The 19,505-nt window shown below is 41.6% G+C and overlaps 1 protein-coding gene across 2 annotated transcripts in view; it reads left to right on the top strand.

The window, feature by feature from the left end:
• Positions 1-19,505, top strand: part of Mgat4a (alpha-1,3-mannosyl-glycoprotein 4-beta-N-acetylglucosaminyltransferase A) — a 90,899-nt gene that overhangs the window by 40,296 nt on the left and 31,098 nt on the right. For both annotated transcript variants that reach the window (XM_057794464.1, XM_057794463.1), the window contains exons 4-5: positions 1,057-1,197; positions 10,143-10,276. In XM_057794464.1, the coding sequence (XP_057650447.1) occupies positions 1,057-1,197; positions 10,143-10,276 (275 nt within the window). The remainder of the gene's footprint in view (positions 1-1,056; positions 1,198-10,142; positions 10,277-19,505) is intronic.

Here is a 19,505-nt window from a genome sequence, read left to right as displayed (position 1 = left end):
TGTATCAATTGGTTGTTTTTCTGGCAGCCCTTTTGATCTTCATTAGATTATGTTTTGCTGACCGGTGATTTTCAGACATGTGGCACCATCCCTGGAACAAGACAGAAAGCAATTAAGTATTTGTTGAATGCGTAAAAGCCAAAACCATCGAGAGGAAATGCCTGAGTCACAGGACAGGCTGTTTCAAGGCCTTTGATTCTGCTGAATGTCTAGAGCAATGATTATACCATGACTGACATTTAAGCATCATTCAAGCTGATTCTGGTTGCTGGGTGGAAATAGGATGTGATAGCATGGATTTCTTTACACGTGAGCTTCACCTTTCATTTCATGTATGATATTATGTATGTGAGTTTGGTATGGGTGTTTTTTCCCCTGCATGTATGTCCGTGTACCATATGCGTGCCCAAGGAAGCCAGAGGAGGGTATCAGATCTCCTGGGACTGGGTGCTGGGACTTGGTCCTCTGGAAGAGCTGCAGGCACTTTTGACTGCTGAGCCATCTCTCCAGCCCTCTTGTTATAATTTTAGTGGTGGTGTGGTCACAAGTCCTTTCTACTAGAAAGTGAAATTTCAATTTGATGAAAATTTAAAGCAATATGTGTAATTAGCAGAAGCTTTTACTCCATATCCTATTCAGTGAGTCATTGGCTCCCCTAGATGAGAACTGAAACCACTTGAAGATTGACAGGTGCTGAGCTTTTTCTGCTTCAGCAGTTTAAATTTTTTCACTTACATTTTTTTGGAGAAATATAATTTCTGTATAAAAGTTTGGTGAAATGTTAATGCATAATAGAAATGAAGGGTAGCCTGGAACAGTGGCACGTGCCTGGGATTGAGATGGATTCGTAGCAGATTTGAGGCGAGCCTGGGCTACATATAAGACAGGAGAGTGAAATTTGGTGGTGGCCATTGTGTTTGTGGTTGACTTCATATGTAGATGACACATTTAGAGCCCACTTATTTGTAATTCTCGTAAGCGTTTGCTGGTTTTCAAGAGAGAAAATCAGAGGCTTCTATAAGGTAAGGGTCATCTAATTGTCTTTCTGTGTTTCAGATAATACCATAAAGCTACTAAAGGAGTTGACAAGCAAAAAATCCCTTCAAGTGCCAAGCATTTATTATCATTTGCCTCATTTATTGCAAAATGAAGGAAGTCTTCAGCCTGCGGTACAGATTGGCAATGGAAGAACGGGAGGTACGTGCACTGTGTGCCTGTTATCTGAACTGTGATTGGGCAAGAGATTTTGACTGCTAGGAGGAGGAAGTCTGGTAGGACAAAGGATTATACCCCCACCCCCGCCAGGACTGTATGGTGACCTTCCCCACCTCCCATGGGCTCCAAATCTCTGCACAGTGACCTGGGGGTTCAGTCCAAACTGCTTGTTGAAAGGATATGGACATTTCTTCTCCATATATCAGATTGGGATTCAGTAGACATGTAGTTCAGACAGACGAATGCTTAAACATTTGTAAATTTTCTGTTTTAAAGATGGGGTGGTAGAGGGATGGCCTTCACCCCTATGTCTATCCCAGCACTAATGGATCTTTGCAGTCCTGTCAGGGGGTTTGTCTTAGTCTGCGCCACTTTTCCCTAGGCAGAGGCATCTCTAACTCTCATGAGCTTTCCCTGAGATAACACTTGAATATTCTGCTTTCTCCTTCTCCCCTTGTAGCCCTTGAATTTTCCTTATAGGACCTCTTGATATATACCTTATATATTTATATTATAAATATAAATATATATATACTTTATATTTTGTAGTTATCAATTTTTGCTCGAATTTAAAATTTTTGACTTAATTGAACTTGGATGTTTTAGTTTGACCTTTTCTTCATGTATTTTAAAATGTAGAGTTCAGAATTGATGAAACAGTCTGGCAGTGGTGGCACATGCCTTTAGTCCCAGCACTTGAGAGGCAGAAGCAGGTAGATCTCCGTGAGTTCAAGGCCAGCCTGATTCTACAGAGCTAGTTCCAGGACAGCTAGGATTGTTACATGGAGAAAAACATGTCTCAACAAAAAAACAAACACAAAACAAAACAAAAAAACCCAAAAGATGATTACTCCTAGAGATATTAAAATTCATTTTCCTTTGTTTATTTTTTAAATGAGGTTTCACTGTGTAGCCCAAACTTTCCCAGAACCCATTTCCTTCCCCCTCACCCCCTGAGTAACTCAGATTATAGGTGTATATCATCCTTTCAAGTTTGAATTTCATTTTTGTGTGTTAATTTTTTTTAATATTTCTTTGATGTGTATGAACATATCCCATGTGAAACCAAGAGTGCTGCCTTCAGAAGGTAGTCAGAAGAGGGTATCGAGTCCTCTGGAACTGGGATTATAAATGGTTGTGAGCCACCATGTGGGCGCTGGGCATAGAACCCGGGTCCTCTGCAAGAGCAACATATGTTCTTCATGGCTGAGCTGTCTCTCCGGCCCTTGTGTTAATACTTAAGAAAAGTTGATTAGTTGGTTTTTCTTCTTCATAGTTCTCATGTTTGAACCCTGGACCTCATGCATGCTATATCAGCGCTCCTCTGCTGAGTTGTTCCCACAGCCCTGTAGGGTTTTGATTCAGTAGGAATCTTAAGAATCTTCCTCTTTAGGGTCCTGTTTTCTCCCATCACTTGAACTGTTAGTATAACCCTCTGCACCTATTTTGTTTTGGTTCTTTCTTCTTTCTATTTTATAAATAATCTATAATAATGTGTGATCTTCCTGTGGAGGTTGAATGTTAAAATAGTGTGTTCAGATTTTTTTTTTTTTTTGTATTGATTTAGGAAATGTTTACCAAGGCCAGGCATCCTTCAGGGGCAGAATATACGTACATGATATATAGGACACTCTGAGTTACTTTCTTTAGAACATCAATTGTTAATTCTTTTTAAAAGCTAACATGGACATCCTCCAGTAATATCTGCTATTTGTGTAAGATTCCAAGGCCAGTCATGGAATTTAGACTGTATTTTCATGAATGAGAATAATACATGAAAAGAAAATAGCATTTTAAAAGTCTTCTAGGGGCTGGAGAGATGACTCAGGGGTTAAGAACACTTGGCTACTCTTCCGGAGGTCCCAGGTTCAATTCCCAGCACCCACACTTCAGTTCACACCTGTCTGTAACTCCAGTTTCAGGCCTTGACACCTCACACGGACAGACGTAACATGCAGGCAAAACAACAGTGAACATAAAACAAAAACAAATTTATATATTAAAAAACAAGTCTTTCTAACACTTTGGAGTCAGAGGCTGACAGATCACATGAGTTCCAGATCAGCCAGGGTTACACAGTGAGACCTTGTCTCCCTCAAGCCCCCTCCCCTCAAGTCATTTGAAACTTTGAAGATCTCCATCAGGTTCTTGTATAATAAACCCTTATGGTTTGATGGTTGACACTCTTTCTTTAAAGGTATTTCTTTTGTCTCATTCATTTTATCCATTATAAACATTTCAAGATCTTGACCACCTAGTTTTAAAATAGTCTACACTCCTCTAAAGTGGATGCTGTTTCTGAAAGTTAGAAATAGAAGGCAGCTTGGAGTATGGGGAGAACCCACATTTAATTTAAAAATAAAAACCTCTCTTTCCTAAATCCTTAGATTTAGGTTTTTAGTGGTTCTAGAACTAAGAACTCTTAGGATGTCCTTAAAAAGTCTTTGGCCTCTACTTAGAAAAACATGCATAGAAAAGTTGTTTTGTACATGATTTCTGGAATTCACGTTTTGTGGATTCCCAGAACCTAGGTAGGGACTTTGCATTGCGAGGTTCCATTGTCTGGATGCAAGGAGAGCTGCTGCTGGCTAGCAGTTCTGTTCCTCAGTAGTCAGGCTGAGTAACTACAGAACTGCGGCAAAACTTTCCACTGGCTGGGGGCAGAGGACAGCACTCCAGGTGGTGATGGTCCTAAGAAGAAACCCAGCTGGGCTTCTGAAATCCAGGAACTACCACGGCTCCATCTTCCCACACACTTACGGAGGCAGCTGAGGTAGCCAGGCACAGCAAGCACATGGCAAAGGGCCTTCATCTCCAAGTAGGGCTTACCCAGCAAGAAGGCAGGCAGCCAGCGCTGTGGCCAGTAACTTGGCGATCCATAAAACTGAGCTGGTAGAGCAAATTGTGTGATTTATTTTAGAGGGCAGGGAAGAAAAACCCACAAAACAGTACCCAACTGTTAAAAAAGATCATCTAGAAATATTTGGTTTTCATAATAGTAGTTAACGGTTGAAATTCTCAGATGCATGGTCTCTGAGAGTTGATCCAGTAAGTTGGGTCTGGAGACAGGTACTCCCAGGTACTCAGGAGGATGAGGCAGGAAGCTCTTGAGGCCAAAGTCTCTGCCTGGGCAACAGAGTAAGTTGAAGATCAGCCTGAGCAGCTTAGACTGTCTCTAAAGAGAGAGCTGGGGTGCTCAGTGGTAGAGCTCTTGCTAGTATGCATATGGTCCTGGGGTTCACCTACAGTTTTATAAAGCAAGGCGGGGAAATGCCCCACTCCCCCAATCAAATTGACGGTCAGCAAGCTAGAGCTGCATAGAGTGCAGCAGAAACCACATGAAGGCTAGGAGATGACAGATGCACGTCTGCCCAGTAGATTTCCAGGAAGGAAATGAGTACATTTTTAAAAACTGATTCTTTTCTCATATATTGCACCCCAGCTGCAGTTTCCCCTCCCTCTTCTCTTCCCAGTCCTTCCCCCAGATTCACTCTTTTTCCTTTCCCACCAGAAAAAGGCATATCCTCCTGGGGATATCAATCAAACTTGGCTTATCTAGTTATAATAAGAATAGGCACAAACCCTCATATCACAGCTGGATTAATCAGCTCCCTAGGAAGAAAGGGTCCCAAGAGCAGGCAGAAGAGTCAGAGACCCACTGCTGGGAGTTCCACAAGAAGACCGAGCTACACAGCCATGACACATATGCAGAGGACCTGGGTCAGACCCGTACAGGCTCCCTGATTGCTGGGTCAGTCTCTGTGAATCCCTGTGTCCTGTTTGGTTTATTCTGTGGGCCATTTTCAGGCCTCTTTGACCACTCTGGCTCCTACAGTCCTGTCTTACCCTCTTCCACAGGATTCCCTGAACTCCGCCTAATGTTTGACTGTGGGTCTCTGCATCTGTTCCCATCAGTTGCTGAATGAAGCGTCTCTGTGATGCTTGTGCTCGGCTTCAGTCTATGGTATAGCAGTATGATTCGTCAGTCATATCTGGTTCTATCCTAGGTCTCTGGGCAATCCAAACTGTGGTTCCTGGCCCTCCAGGTAGTGTCAGGTGGGACTTCCCTCTTGTGAAATGGGTCTCAAGTTGGACCAGTCATAGGCTGTCCACTCCCACAAGTTCTGCACCACCTTTACCCCAACACATATTGCAGACAGGACAGATTGTAGTTCAAAGGTTTTTGTGGCTGGGTTGGTGACCTAATCCTTCCACTGTTGGATAAATTAAAAGGGGGGGGGGATCTTTAAATTGAAGAAATGCCCAGGCCTTCAGAACAAAAGACTTATTTAGTACCAAGCAGATGGCTGGCAAAACATTGGCCAGGTTGGCTGCCAGAAGGGCACTCTTGACTGCAGGAGAGCACAGTGTGAGTCTTTGTGCATTTCCTGGCCTCAGAGTTCATGGGCACCTGCCCCGGGCCAGGTACATCACCCTGTACTTAGGCTAACGGACTCAGTGTGACTCCTAGCCTTTGGAGCTCCAGTCTAGCAGAAGATACATGACTAATTAGTGATGTGTAGGATAGTTTGAGAGTGTGTGAGGGGGTACCAACCTGACACCGGAGTCAAGGGATTACTGGTGAAATTTGGGTGTTTAGTTTCTGTTGCCATTGTGACAAACTGCAAACTCAGGGACTTAAAACAACAGAAATGTTGTATCTTTTATAGTTGTAGAGAGCAGAAGTGGGAAAAGTCGGGCAGGTGCCAACGGGGTACACTCCTCGGAGCGTAGGGATGGATCGATTTCCTGACCTTTTATAGTTTCAACAGTCTGCCTATATTCCTTTGTGGGCCCCTCCTTCATCTTCAAAGTGTAGTATCTTCAAATTTCTTCCTTGAGCCTCTTCCTTCTGTTGCTGTACCACTTCCTCTCACTCTAACCCTTTTACTTATTTTTTTTTTTTTGTAAGAACCCTTTTGGTTATTCTGAGCATACCAGGTAATCCAACATAACCTTCCCATCCCGTGCTTGTCTTAGTCCCGTCCACAAAGCCCCTTGCATCCAGAAGGCAACTGATTCGTGGGTTCTAGGTGTTAGACCCTGGGCATCCTGAAGTCATTCTGCTTTCCACCATGGTGAGAAAAATCAAGAGCACTGGGAAAGCCCTGTGGTGGAAGGGAGCATGAACTATTCTAGAAAATAGATGAAGACCAATGTAAGTGAAGTGCGTGGGTAGACAAACCATATCAAACAAAGGAAGCTGGAGATGTTATATAAAGCCAAAGACTGTAGGGATTCAAGATCAGTAACAGGATTTTGGCTTTTTAGCGTCAGAACTGTAGGAAGCTACTAAAGAAGCAGTTCTCAACCTATGGGTCATGACCCCTTTGGTGGCCCAATGACCTTTCATAGGGGTCACTTATCAGATATCCTGCAGATTAGATATTTGCATTACAGTTCATAGCAATTGCTGCAAAATTACAGTTATGAAGTAGTAACAAAAGTAATTTTATGGTTGGGGCTCACTACAACACGAGGGACTGTATTAAAGGGTCGCAGATTAGGAAGGCTGAGAAGCACTGCAGTAAAGGATTGCAGATAGATTTAAAAGTAGTTAAGATTTAAAATGTACAGAGATCATGTTTGCTACGTGAAGTGGGAAGAGTGTGTGAGGGTGCGGGTAGAGGAGCAGTTGTGAGAGAGTAGATGAACTTAAAATCACACGCACACACACACAGACAGACACAGAGACAGAGACGCAGGGACAAGGGAGCTACAGGACCATTGGGATTTTACAGGATTGTTTAGGATTTTACAAGTGGAGGCCCTGCTGGGATCGGGAACTAAGGGAATGCTGAGACATGGATAGAAAGGGGGCATTCTTGGCACTCTTGTCTCAAAGATGTCTCTGTGGCCCCGTCCATCTGTCTCTCTCTGTGTGTATGTTTTTAAATTTTCAGCCCAGTTCCTGTAGTGTATAGTGAGTAGAGTGTGGAATGGAACTGGTGGGGTTTTACACGTGGAGGCCCCGCTGAGATGTTGGGAATTGGGGAGACATTGGGAGAGCACCCTTGGAAGACTGGCCGGCAGTAAGCAAGAGATTGATGGTGAGGGCAGATTGAAAATGGGTGCCAGTTATTTTGTACGAGGATTGACCAGTCAATTAGTAGTTCTTTTAGAAGCAAGGCACTGGAATTAAAGTTTTTAAAAATAGTAATATATTCAAAAAGTAATATATACACAGAAGAGACATTTTATTGTATGGGCTGCGAAGATAAGCCAGCATAAAAGGTATCTTGACTTTGGGGTTTGAGTCTAGGACTTTGTTGTGAACCAAGACCCCCTGAAGGGTCACTGTGAAATACCCCCAAGGATGCTGTGCCCCCACTCAGCAGAAAGTTTGAGAGAAAAGCTACACCCAAATTCCCTAAAAGATTGTTTAAGTGGGGCCCCTTCCGCGGCTCCTGAGCAGCGAGCCTGCTTTGTGGAGTTCCACTCTGCTCAACCTGAAGGTTGTAAATGTCTTAAATTAGTCAAACAGCAGTTAGCCAAAGCCCCTCTAAATTATAATGATTATCACCAGCCTTTGCTTCTGCTGGTCTTTTGTACAGCTTTGCAGCCTACTGCAGTCTTTTGGTGCACGGACCAGCTTAGATCAGTAAAGGCTTTCAATTGTTCTGTGACAGTTATGACATCCTTCATAAGACAGGAATACCTTAAAATCCCCAGGGACAGGCCATAGTGGAACAGGCTCATGGAACTCTCAGACTATATTCAAAAAAACCAAAAAACAAAAAAGGGAGCATAGTGGTGTAGTACGCCCCAGGCGTTTGGCATTCTTGTATGAAGGATGACCCGTGTCTCCATCTCTGTGTATCTCTGTGTTTATAAGTCTCAGCTTAGTTCCCAGCTCATGTATGGTCTTGACACAGGCGCTACAGGACCGTCAGTTTTTACAGGAAGACGGAAGAATGAAGAGCAACTGACCAGCATCACATCTTAAGGAAACAAGAAAGGCTAAACTAACAATGATGCTGAAAGCAGAACGAGCTTAGTATAACTGAAAGTAGACTTAGTATTTGAAGATGGGGAATGCTACCTTTGGATAGTCTCTACTCTCTTTTTCTGGCTTAAAGGAAATAAATTTTAGAATTTGAACTGTGACTTCCATGCTCACAACCTCCCAATGTCATCTCTTCTGCTCAGAGTTGAACTCAGTTTGGTATGCTTGACCTGACCCCTGATTCTCTCCATGGAGGCCCTTTCTGCCTTAGATCTCTTCTGGTCCTGCTAGCTCTTGATAATGTCAAGATCATCGTGTCTTCAGCGTCCCGCTGCTTGCTCCTCTGGAATGTTCTTCCTCAGCTCTTATACGTCTCATGAAAGCAAAGGTGTTTAGATTATTTCCTGTCTTATGCCTAACACCTGGAATATTGCTTTTTGTTTAAAATAGGTGCAGAACTGTTTATCTCTAGAGTGGAAGACAGGGACCTTAGGGACATTCCTTACCCCTTGATTCTTAGTATCATCACTTGCAGAATCAAGGTAGATCTGTAGTCTTTTAGCTTCCTTTTCAGTTTTAGAAGTCTAAGTATTTTTTAGCATCTCCAGTAAATTGTTCCATGATTTTCATTTTTGTTTTGTTTGAGACAGGGACTCTATGTAGTCCTGGCTTTTCTGGAGCCTCAAATTCACGGAGATCTGCCTGCCTCTGCCCCTTGAGTGCTGGGATTAAAGGTGTGTGCCAGCACATCTGGTTTAGAATTATTTTTAATATTTAATTATTTGCTGTGGTGTATGTATAATACTTAGTTTAAGACTTTAAGATACAATTATAAAAACATTTTTAAAAATTTATTATGTATATAGTGTTCTGCCTTCATGTCTGCCTGCATGCCAGAAGAGGGTACCAGATCTCATTACAGATGGTCATGAGCCACCATGTGGTTGCTGGGAATTGAATTCAGGACCTCTGCAAGAGCAGTCAATACTCTTAACCTCTGAGCCATCTCTCCAGTTCCAAGATACAATTTTTAAAGAAAGACTGCAATATAGTCAGTTCTATGATGCAATACGTGAAATCCCTCAAGTCACTGAGCCGGATAAAATTGTGTGACAAAATGAAAAAAAAAAAAAATGGGGTTAGGATCACAGTGCTGAATTCTCTCAGTTGCACATGAGGAAGAACCTATAAGATCGCATGTGATTATAAATCACCAGTTAACTACAGTAAGTACGGTGCTCTGCTTAGGGACCCCAGGAGGACCTCCTGATAGAGCTGACTGCAGGAGGCTCCAGTTTGCATTCACAAGCAGTATAGTGGAAACTATAATTTTGGAACTTTTTATGTGTCGCATACACCTGTGGTTCACCAACCTCTCTGCCAGCCAAGGACCTGGCACCCTCAGATGTCCCACCTATATTCACAACACCGGGACCCAAGGCAGGAAGTTCACACTGCCACTATACTGCTAAGGAGTCATGGATCTCACTCGAGAGTTTACCATGCTCATTTTTCTCTCTGGTTCAGGATCCCATGTTCCATTACATTGTGACTTTGTCATGTCTTCTTAGTCTTTTCTGTCTGGTTCTTGGCACTGGAGAGAGTGCTGGCTAGTTATTTTGTGATGTGTCCCCAAACTGCAGCATGTGCCTGTTGTTTCTTTGCACGACTCGTTGAGCTGCTGATCTAGAAGACATTCATTGTGTGACAGATATGTCAGCATCTCTGACCTTTACTTGTGGCCTAATGTGCTGTTTGCGGCTGCTTTTTGTATGAGGTTTCGTCTTTTTTTATTATCACTTATTTGCTGTTGTGTTTGCACGCACCCTTGGCCTAGCCACAGGGAAGAGAATTATAGCACTATAGATGTTTCCTTTTACTCTTTTCTCTTTCTAAAACTGAATTCCTCAATTACTCCTATATATTTGTCTATATTGTCATTATAAAATCTTTTTACATAATTGCTGTATTTTTTTTCCAGTTTCAATAGTAATGGGAATTCCTACCGTGAAGAGAGAAGTTAAATCTTACCTCATAGAAACCCTTCATTCCCTTATTGATAATCTGTATCCTGAAGAGAAGCTGGACTGCGTTATAGTTGTCTTCATTGGAGAGGTAATTCCTTGTTATATTTTTCACTGTATGTGATCTGAGAATTAAGATGCTAATCAAATATTTGCATGTGCTTTTATAAGCATTTAGACCAGCAGTTCTCAACCTAAGGGTTGTGACCCCTTTGGGGAGGTTGCATATCAGATATCCTGCATATCAGCTATTGCGTTATAATTTAGAAGAGTAGCAAAGTTCCAGATATGAAGTAGCAACAATATAATTTTATGGCTGGGTTCACTACACCATGAGGAACTGTATTAAAGCAGGTATTAGGAGCTATTTTGCAGTTCCCTATGCTGTCATAAGGAAGTGTGTTAGGGTGAGAACCACTGCCCAGAGGAAGTATTGCCTTATTGGATTTTGGAATGGGGAAGGGCTGGAGGTGCAGCTGAGTGGCAGTGTTTTTGTGCCACCGATGAGATCTAGGTCACTCTCCCTGTAAGGGAAGACCTTCAGTGTGTCCTGCTAGTTCTGCCTCCTTCTCCCCGTAAGTCCCACTGTTTCAGAGGTGTTTGTTTTTAACTGAATATGGTTTTAATGACAAAGTAAACTCATGCTACTAAAATCGGTCATGTAAACATACAATGAAACTTGCCTATTTTTCTTCATACAAATAAAACGTTGGTTTTCAAAAATTTAAATATTTCTTCTTATGGCTTGTGTATGTATATACACACACACATACATACACACACACCAGAGGGTCATTCTGTATATATTATTGCATTATGAACATTTTTCCGTGTGGAAAGAAAAAAGACTTTTTTTTTCTGTTTGGAAATATATTTCCAAATATTTCACCGTCTGGTTTCAGAATTCGTTTTTTTCAATTTACGATGTATAGGTGAGTTTTTAGAGTTCCTGCAGTGATCAGCAACAGCATTAAGTATTTATGTAAATAAAGTGTGTAGCTGTATAGTGACTGACTTGACACTAATTTCTAAATTTGGCTCAGGACCCAAACACATTAAAATATTGAGATGTGACGAACAATGCCCTGGAAAAGTTGAGTCACTTCCTCTCCCAGCAGTCTATCAAAGAGCTCATTTCTGTTTTCCAGGTACTATTAAAATATTAAAAACTGGTTTTTATTGTCAACTTGACACAACCTTGAGTCACCTGGAAAGAGGAAACCTCAAGGATTGCCTAGATCATACTGGTTTGCGGCCATATCTGTGACAGTCTGTCTTGAATTGATAACTGATGGGGGATGGCCTAGCCCACTGTGGGTGACACCATCCCTATGCAGGTGGTTCTGGATTTTATTAGAAAGCTTGATCATGAGCCAGAGAGCAAGCCAGAAATCAGTGTGATTTCAGCTTCCGTTCCTGCTTGAGTTCTGACTTGATTTCCCTCAGTGATGGCCTGTGACCTGGAAGCATAAACCAAATAAATCCTCCCTTGAGTTTCTTTTGGTCAGTGATTATTATTATTATTTTTATAGCAATAGAAAAGCAAATAGAGCAATTTGATTTTCTAATTTGATGGGTAAAAAGTAACACATTGGCCATTGTCAAAATAGCTCGGTTTGGAGACTGGTTGAAAAGTAATTCTTTGCTTTTATTTAATTCAGGTTGTTTTACTGTATGGATTAAATGTAGGTTTGTGTAGATTCTGACCACTTGATTTATAATTGTTTTTCTTTAAGCTTTGCTTATTTTTTAATGCTTTGATTTGTAAGGAGCTTCCATATATGAGGGGAATCAACTCTTTGAAGTAGTTTGATTATTTGGTTATTTGTATTCTTTATGATTTTTTTTCCTTGCCTTTCATGTATGGCTGCCCCTGGAGATGGGCACTACTTCTTTGGAAAGCAGCTAAGCAATGACTATTAATATTGAAAGCGCACTTTTGAGTCAGCATTGTGCTTGTAAAAACCAATCTAGTACAAACATTTGCAATTTCAGAAATATATTTAAGCAGATAAACATGTATATAAAAATCCTCAGTGTGCATTACTGAAATAAGCAAGAAAAAATATATCTTGGTAAAACTCTTTAGTAGCTAGCAGATGCATTGAGTCTCAGGATTATGCGGTAATGCCACTTTCTGCCAGGTACATTTTTACAAAGTTGGAATTTATTTGCAATGAGAATATTATTGTTTTATAGTGTTAGCAGCATTCCAATGTCTGATTAGCCCTCTTGGACTGCAGTGTCTGTCTACCTATCTCCATAAAATTTCAGTGATTTCTAGTCTGTCGTGAACAGAAGTGAAATGTTTCACTGGATTTAGCACTAGGCAATTCAGAATTATTGCTGAGTGTGCTTGTGTCTCCATGGGTTAGTTAGAAGTGTTTCCGTAGGAGTCCATAAGGCACTAGTAACAGGTACATCTTCTGTGGGTTTTTTTTTTAGGATTTATTTATTTTTTTTTTAAATTTATTTCTTTATTAAAGATTTCTGCCTCCTCCCCGCCACCGCCTCCCATTTCCCTCCCCCTCCCCCACCCAAGTCCCCCTCCCTCGTCAGCCCTAAGAGCAATCAGGGTTCCCTGCCCTGTGGGAAGTCCAAGGACCACCCACCTCAATCCAGGTCTAGTAAGGTGAACATCCAAACTGCCTAGGCTCCCACAAAGCCAGTACGCGCAGTAGGATCAAAACCCAGTGCATATATGTTTATCTTCTGTGGTTTTGACCATGATTTGTACAGGATAACTGGATATCTTCAGATTCTTCCTCAATACCTGTTTCTGCTTGCCTACTTGATAACATCATCCAGATGTCTAATGGGCAGTGTAGCTGTTTGAATAAGAATGACCTCCATAGGCTCCTAGGTTTAAATGCTTAGTCGCCAGGGAGTGGCACTGTTTGAGAGGGTTAAGAGGTGCGGCCTTGTTGGAAGAAGTGTGTCACTGGAGTTGGAGTTTGAGGTTTAGAAAGTCCATGCTGAGCCCAGAGTCTGTCTTTCTGCCTGTGGCTCAGAATGTAGTTCTGTTCTACTGCTCCAAGGTAAGGCTGCAGGCCGTCCTGCTTCCTGCCATGATGATAATGGACTAAACCTCTGAACAATGGTAAGCAGCAAGCCCCCAGTTAAATCCTTTTTCTTATAATAGCTGCCTTGCTCATAGTGTCTCTTCACAGCAAGAGAACAGTGATTAAGACAGGCAGCTCTCAATCTGTCCAGATCTAAATTAGTCTAACCTCTCAAGCTGCTGCTCTTCCAGGTATCCTATATGCTCATGGGAGTTCTCTGTGTGCAGCGCTAATCGCCCCATGCCCAGTATGTGGTACAGATCTGTGTGTTCTCCGTTCTGTGTGTATTACTCTGTTTGAACACTGCCTCTTCCTTTCTGCTCCCTTCTTCCTCCATCCCAGCTGATCACCTTCTGTGACGCTATCTCTGATCTCCCATTTAAATTAGTGATAGCACTAACAGGCAAATATGAAAAAAATATGTCCATATGTACACACACATATATATGTATCTATATTTTTAAGCAAATCAGGAATTTCTGTGAAAATTATCTTAAGTTTAAATACGTGAGGAGAGATTAAGAATGAAAAAAGTTCTAGAGATGATGGGCATGTTGGTGTGTGCCTGTAAACCTGGGCCTCAGAAGATTGAGGCAGGAGGATTGCTGGGAGTTCAAAGCCAGCCAAGGCTAAACAAGGCTGTTTCGAAGTCAAAGCAGAGTACTAGAGCATGGGGAGCTCGTGTAGGTCACTTTTCCCTGTGCTACTTTCTGTTCTTTGTATTTTTATTTACTTTTTAAAATTTAAAGCATTTATTCATTTTAATTTTTTAAATCATTTTTGTTTTTCAGATTGTAATTAGATAATTTCCTCCTTCCTGTGCCTGCCCCATATACCCTTTCTTGTTCTCTTTCAAATTCGTGGCCTCTTTTTTCATTACCTGTTGTTATGTGCACGTACGTGTGTGTAAATGTATAAGTACAACCTGCTCAGTCTGTATGTTCCTTGTATGTTTTTAGGGCTGGCTGACCATCTGGTATTGGATACCACATTGTGTGCTCTTCCCTGGGGAAGACTATTGTCTCCTCCTGCTCTTGGCATTCCTTAGTTGTTGGTCGTTTGTGTAAGGTTGAGGCTGTGTGGCCTTTTCCTCCCATCCTCTCTGGCATGTCTGTTGTTGTCTTTGTTTAGCTCATGTTTAGGTAGCCACGCTGATGAGACTTTCCCTATGAGTGTAGCTTTTGACATACCTAGGAGACAGTATCTCACACCCCTCTCATGCAATAATTCCTGAGGCTCAGGTGCAGGAGTTGTATTGTATGGTTGGTACTTTTTTAGTTTTTTAGAGTTTAATCATAGCATTTAGAGTATAATGATCTTTTGTTAATGATTTACCTCACATTACTTTATGTATTTTTTGTTCTTATTCTATATACTAATATATATACACACATACACTAATTCTTGTATTTTTATCACTCAAGATCATTTTGGCCAAGTATTTCCTCATAGTGTGCTCTGGGTTTTGGCAGATTGTTTTTCATGCCTTGTATTTGGGGCGTCCCCCAGCTAAAACTGTGGTGGAATGAAGTGTCTCCACCTTGCTATGAAAACTAAAAGTGCCAGCGGTTTGCTTTATGGTTTACTGTTCTCACGTCGTACTTTGCATAGGAGCCTCTTTATTTTCAGATGCCAGAAAACCCAAAGGAAATAACAGGGAAATCTAGCAAGACATCTGGACAGAGGATCTGTTCATATTTCTGTATCCAGGATGAATCAGCAGGTGAAGGCGCTTGCCGCCAACTCTGGTGATCTGGTTCAGTCCCCAAACCGTCATGGTGCACAACTCTGGTGATCTGGTTCAGTCCCCAAACCGTCATGGTGCACAGAGAAGTGGTTCCTGCTAGTCGTCTCTGACTTCCACATGCACGCCATTGCACCTTCCCTCGCTCCAAGTAAATACATATATATTTAAGATCAGATATAAGGGAGGGAGGATCAGATAGTCATTCTGATGGCAGACCGACATAGATGACATTGTCATGTGACACTTTATTCCTCGCTCTGTGATTCCTCACTGCATCTTCTCATCCGGGTTCCTCAACCCAACCACAGCCCCATGCATTCATCCAAATCATCTTTCAGTAAATCATTTTTTCTAGCTGTTCTTGCAGAATCTGTTTCTGCTGGCTGCAGCTAAGATCCTCTGTCCTATGTGATGGCAGGGTGTCTTTTTTTTTTTTTTTAAAGACAAAAATCTTAAATTTTATAGACTGCCACCAAACAGAGCAGGCAGTCGGTGGGGTTACAGGGCTATTTTGATGGCAAGGTGCTATTTTGGGTGGGTTGGAGAGATTGCATAGGTTCTTTAAACAGTGTCAGGTAGGATGCAGTCAGGATAACTGACAGGCAGTGATGTTGGTGATAACTAATGATTGCCAAGGCTTTGGAAAGAACCTTAGGTAGCATGTCACCCTGTCCATCTCCATTTGTGCAGTTTGCCTGGAAATATTCAGATCCCTCCCTTTAATCTTTAAGGTCACAACTGTAATATTTGAATTGATGTTTTACAATCCCAGGGCCAGTTTAGTATGTTGTGTGTAGAGAGCACACAACACAGTCAGCGTGAAGTACTGAGTGGCGAGAACTCCTGTTTCATGGTTTCCACAGACAGTCGCAGGAGACAGTTTGCTTCTGTTTTAGTCTTTTGACGGCTGTACATAGTCCATGGTTTACATAAGGGTGTGTGCCATTGTGCCATCTGCAAACCCTTTGACATAAATTGCTTTAACAGTGCCAGCAGTCAGCCTGTTGGCAAGAACTGACAAATTGGATCAATTTATGAGAGTCTGTCGAGTTACTGTGGCGTATTTAGTTGGCATATGCCGGGCTTTTCTACTGTAAAGATGTTCTTCTTTATGTGTTCAGTAGTTGTCTTGTGGTGGGCAAGACTTTTAAGATCAGGGAAAGGACCTGCTTCTCATCAGAACGTCAGCAGCGTTGACTCAGTACCCCCATGGCTCCCTGCAGAAATTACTGCTGTTTTAGTTCCATCGTCTTTCCATTTGTTATTTGGAGTTTTTATACTCAGTTGTAGATAACGACCTGCTCTGGTTTGTCAGTCAAGTTGTGCATGTGTCTTGCTGTGGCCATTGGGCTGATCCACCTACTGTGCCCTAGCTGTTTCTCTTCACTTTGTTGCATCAGAATAGTTTTAAGCTAATCATGTGTTTTCCTGGCCCTGAACTTGGACACTTTTTGAAGGAACCTGCTTCTTTGTATTCAGGTGGGTTTCAGAAATCAGGATCTGGGGCTTTGGGGATGGCTCATTCAGTAAACTGTATACTTATGAACATGAGGACCTGAATTCATGTCCCCAGAACCCACATAAAAATGCCAGGTGTGGTGGCACACACTTGGAATCATAGCAGTAGGGAGGCAGAGACAGGGGATCCCTGGAATTTGCTGGCTAACCAGTCTAACCTAATTTGTGAGCTTCAGGGTAGTGAGAGAATCTCTCTCACAGGAGGTGGGTAAGCAGTATTCCGGAGGATGATGCAGAGTTGTCTTCTGTTCCCACATGCACATATAGGTACCCAGATAAACCCAGATATACAGGAACACACATACACACGCGCTATCAAGATCTTGATTTGGCATGTGCTCATTAGCTGAGGGACCGTTTTCCTCACCCTTACAGTGTAGATCCGCCCATTTCTGTGTAGTTTTATGGTCCTCTATGGGTGTATTAAGTCCTACATCTAGCCTACGTTTTTTAATGGTATTGCTGGCTCTAGTCTCATAGGGTCCACTCTAGCCTTTCCTCATTACTCAGTAATTAAACCTTTTCTCCACAGCGAAGAACCTGGTTGTCAGGATTCAAAAATCTAGTTTTCAAAGTTAAACGAGCATAAAGCCGATCTCTAGACTAGCACATGCTCAGAACGAGCGTGCTTGATCTGTCCTCTGTTTTGTTTCTCTAGCCTCATGGTATTCAGACCGCTGTCTTCCAAAGGTGATTAGCTTAGTTTTCTCCATCCTTGTCCACTTTGGTGTGCTTATATTCTTCATTCTTCAGTGTGAATATAGGACAATGATCTCTTCTGCCATTGTAGTTCAGCTGGGTATAGAAACTCTGAGTTACCCCTCCCTCCCTTTCCCCCACTCTCCTTCCTTCATGTATTCTTGGGTACTAGTGCTGAAGTTAGCTAGACAGTCTTTCATATTTCTCATTCTTTGGTATTTGAAACCCATATTTTACCTGGTTGCTTAATTTATTTTTCTATTCTTAAAGCCCAGTAATTCAGCTGTAATGTAAGTTTCAGTTGCAGGTATTATGGGTCATGTTTCCCTAGTACAGTGTATGTTCTTTTGGCCTATGGAGCTAAGTCTTTAATGTCATAAAGTATGTTATTTTTTTCTTGTGAAAAATTTATGATATAAAGTTGAAAAATCTTTACACAAAATACCTGCATACTTACCACTTAGACTCTTCCATTCGAGTTTTAGTATTCTTGTTTGTCACATTTCACTTCATCAACCCCATCCTTTATCATTAATCCATTTCATAAAAATGTATATTTTATGATGGGTTTGCCGGATCTTTTCCCTATTTCCTAGAATTGTTTTTTTTTTTAATTTTGGTTATGAGTTCTTTAATATAGAAAATGGATACCATTCTTGTCAAATTTGTGTTTGAATATTTTTTTCCCAGTCTGAATGTCTGTCCATTTTCTTCATACTGCCTTGGTGGGCAGATTTCTTCCGCGGCAACTGCATTCTGTGAGCTAGTGAACTCTTGCATATATCACAAAGACCCCTCCTGCACACTGTCATGCTTTTAACTTGTGCATTCTGATTGTGTCCCATCTTGAGCTAACTTTCATTAAGGTATGAGGTGATGTGAAAGGTCCCTGGTTGTCAGGTACTCATTTTTGCAATTCCCTGTGCTGAGAAAGCACTTTGGCTTCTCTGACAGATTTATTGAAAACACAGTGACTGTAAGTGTGGGTCTTTTTCTCCCTGTTTTTTTTTTTTTTTTCATTATCTGGATTGGAGCCAAGTCTCATGCTGGAGCTCCACCACCTCTTATAATGCATGAATTATTGACGACCCATCAAGTCTAGTCCTGCAGTTTTTCTTTTCCCAAGACTGCTTCAGATATTGTAGGCTCTGTGTTTCCAAACACCTTGATAATTGTCACAGTCCCTTCTGATGCTGGATCTTGCTTCCTAGTGGCAACAGCTTCAGCTAAGTGTAGTTTTCTTCATTCTTTTCCTTAATGGTCAAGTCATTGCTTGAGAGTTTCTTTTGGTCCCCCTCTTCCTCTATTTGCCTTTCTCTGTTCTCTCCCCTTTCTCAATTATTTTATTGATTCTACTCATTTCTCCCCCCTTTTTTCTTATTTGGTGTTTTTATGAGTCATTGAAGGGTACTGGGTTTCAGGCTATATTGGCTGAGGGGAGAGTGAAGGGATAAAGATGTGTTCTAGACCAATTATTTTAATTTATTATTCTTTTACATAAACAGATTTACCAACTTCTCTTTAAGCCACAAAGCCTGCTGCAGACTCAGTTGGTCTCTGTAGTTCTTTATGTCACCTCTGATTATCGAAACAAAGTCAGATCCCCTTTTAAGACTAAAATTTCAATTGTTAATATTTCAAAACGAAGCCTGTGGTTCTCATGTCTGGTGTTGCTTATAATGGTGTGTGATTTCCAGGAAGGAACATGGGAAAGCTTGTTAATTCTTTTAACCACTCCAAAGCTTTCTAAGCTTTTCTGATAGACGACCGAGTGTGCTTTCAGGGATAGTTACCAATGTATCTTTTACCTTTTCTCTCCCCTGAAACACCCAAGGAACACTCCAGACTGGCCCTCACTGTGGTTACATTTTCTCAACTCTTGTTTTCTTTTGTTGAACAAGGATTTATTAAAATACCATGTTGAAGCAGGTACTGGGGATAACAATAGATAACCTCTTGAACTGGAATTTGTACAAGAGTATTTCTGTATCTTTGGCTCACTCTTTTTTGGAGGGGGCATTAAGTGGATGTTTATATTGCTGAATGGTCCGGCAGCACTCTCCAGTTTGCTCTGCTGATTACTCTCCTGGCTGTGCTTTTCCATCCCAGCTCCATTTCCCTGTCTTCCCCGGTTTCCTTGCTTCTGAGACCTCCTGGGTCTTTGAGCTCTGGCTATTTGGCAGATAAAGAAGAAACAGACCTGTGACTCTGTTCTTTCTCTGTGGCATTCATATCTACACTTCTCTTAGTATTACTTTTCTACTTTTTGTTTTTTTAAAGATGAATGTTGGTTG

This window comes from Chionomys nivalis, chromosome 19 (genome assembly GCF_950005125.1).
Source record: "Chionomys nivalis chromosome 19, mChiNiv1.1, whole genome shotgun sequence".
Lineage (NCBI taxonomy): Eukaryota > Metazoa > Chordata > Mammalia > Rodentia > Cricetidae > Chionomys > Chionomys nivalis.
Note: the sequence above shows the minus strand (reverse complement) of the source record. Positions and strands in the feature narration are given on the sequence as shown.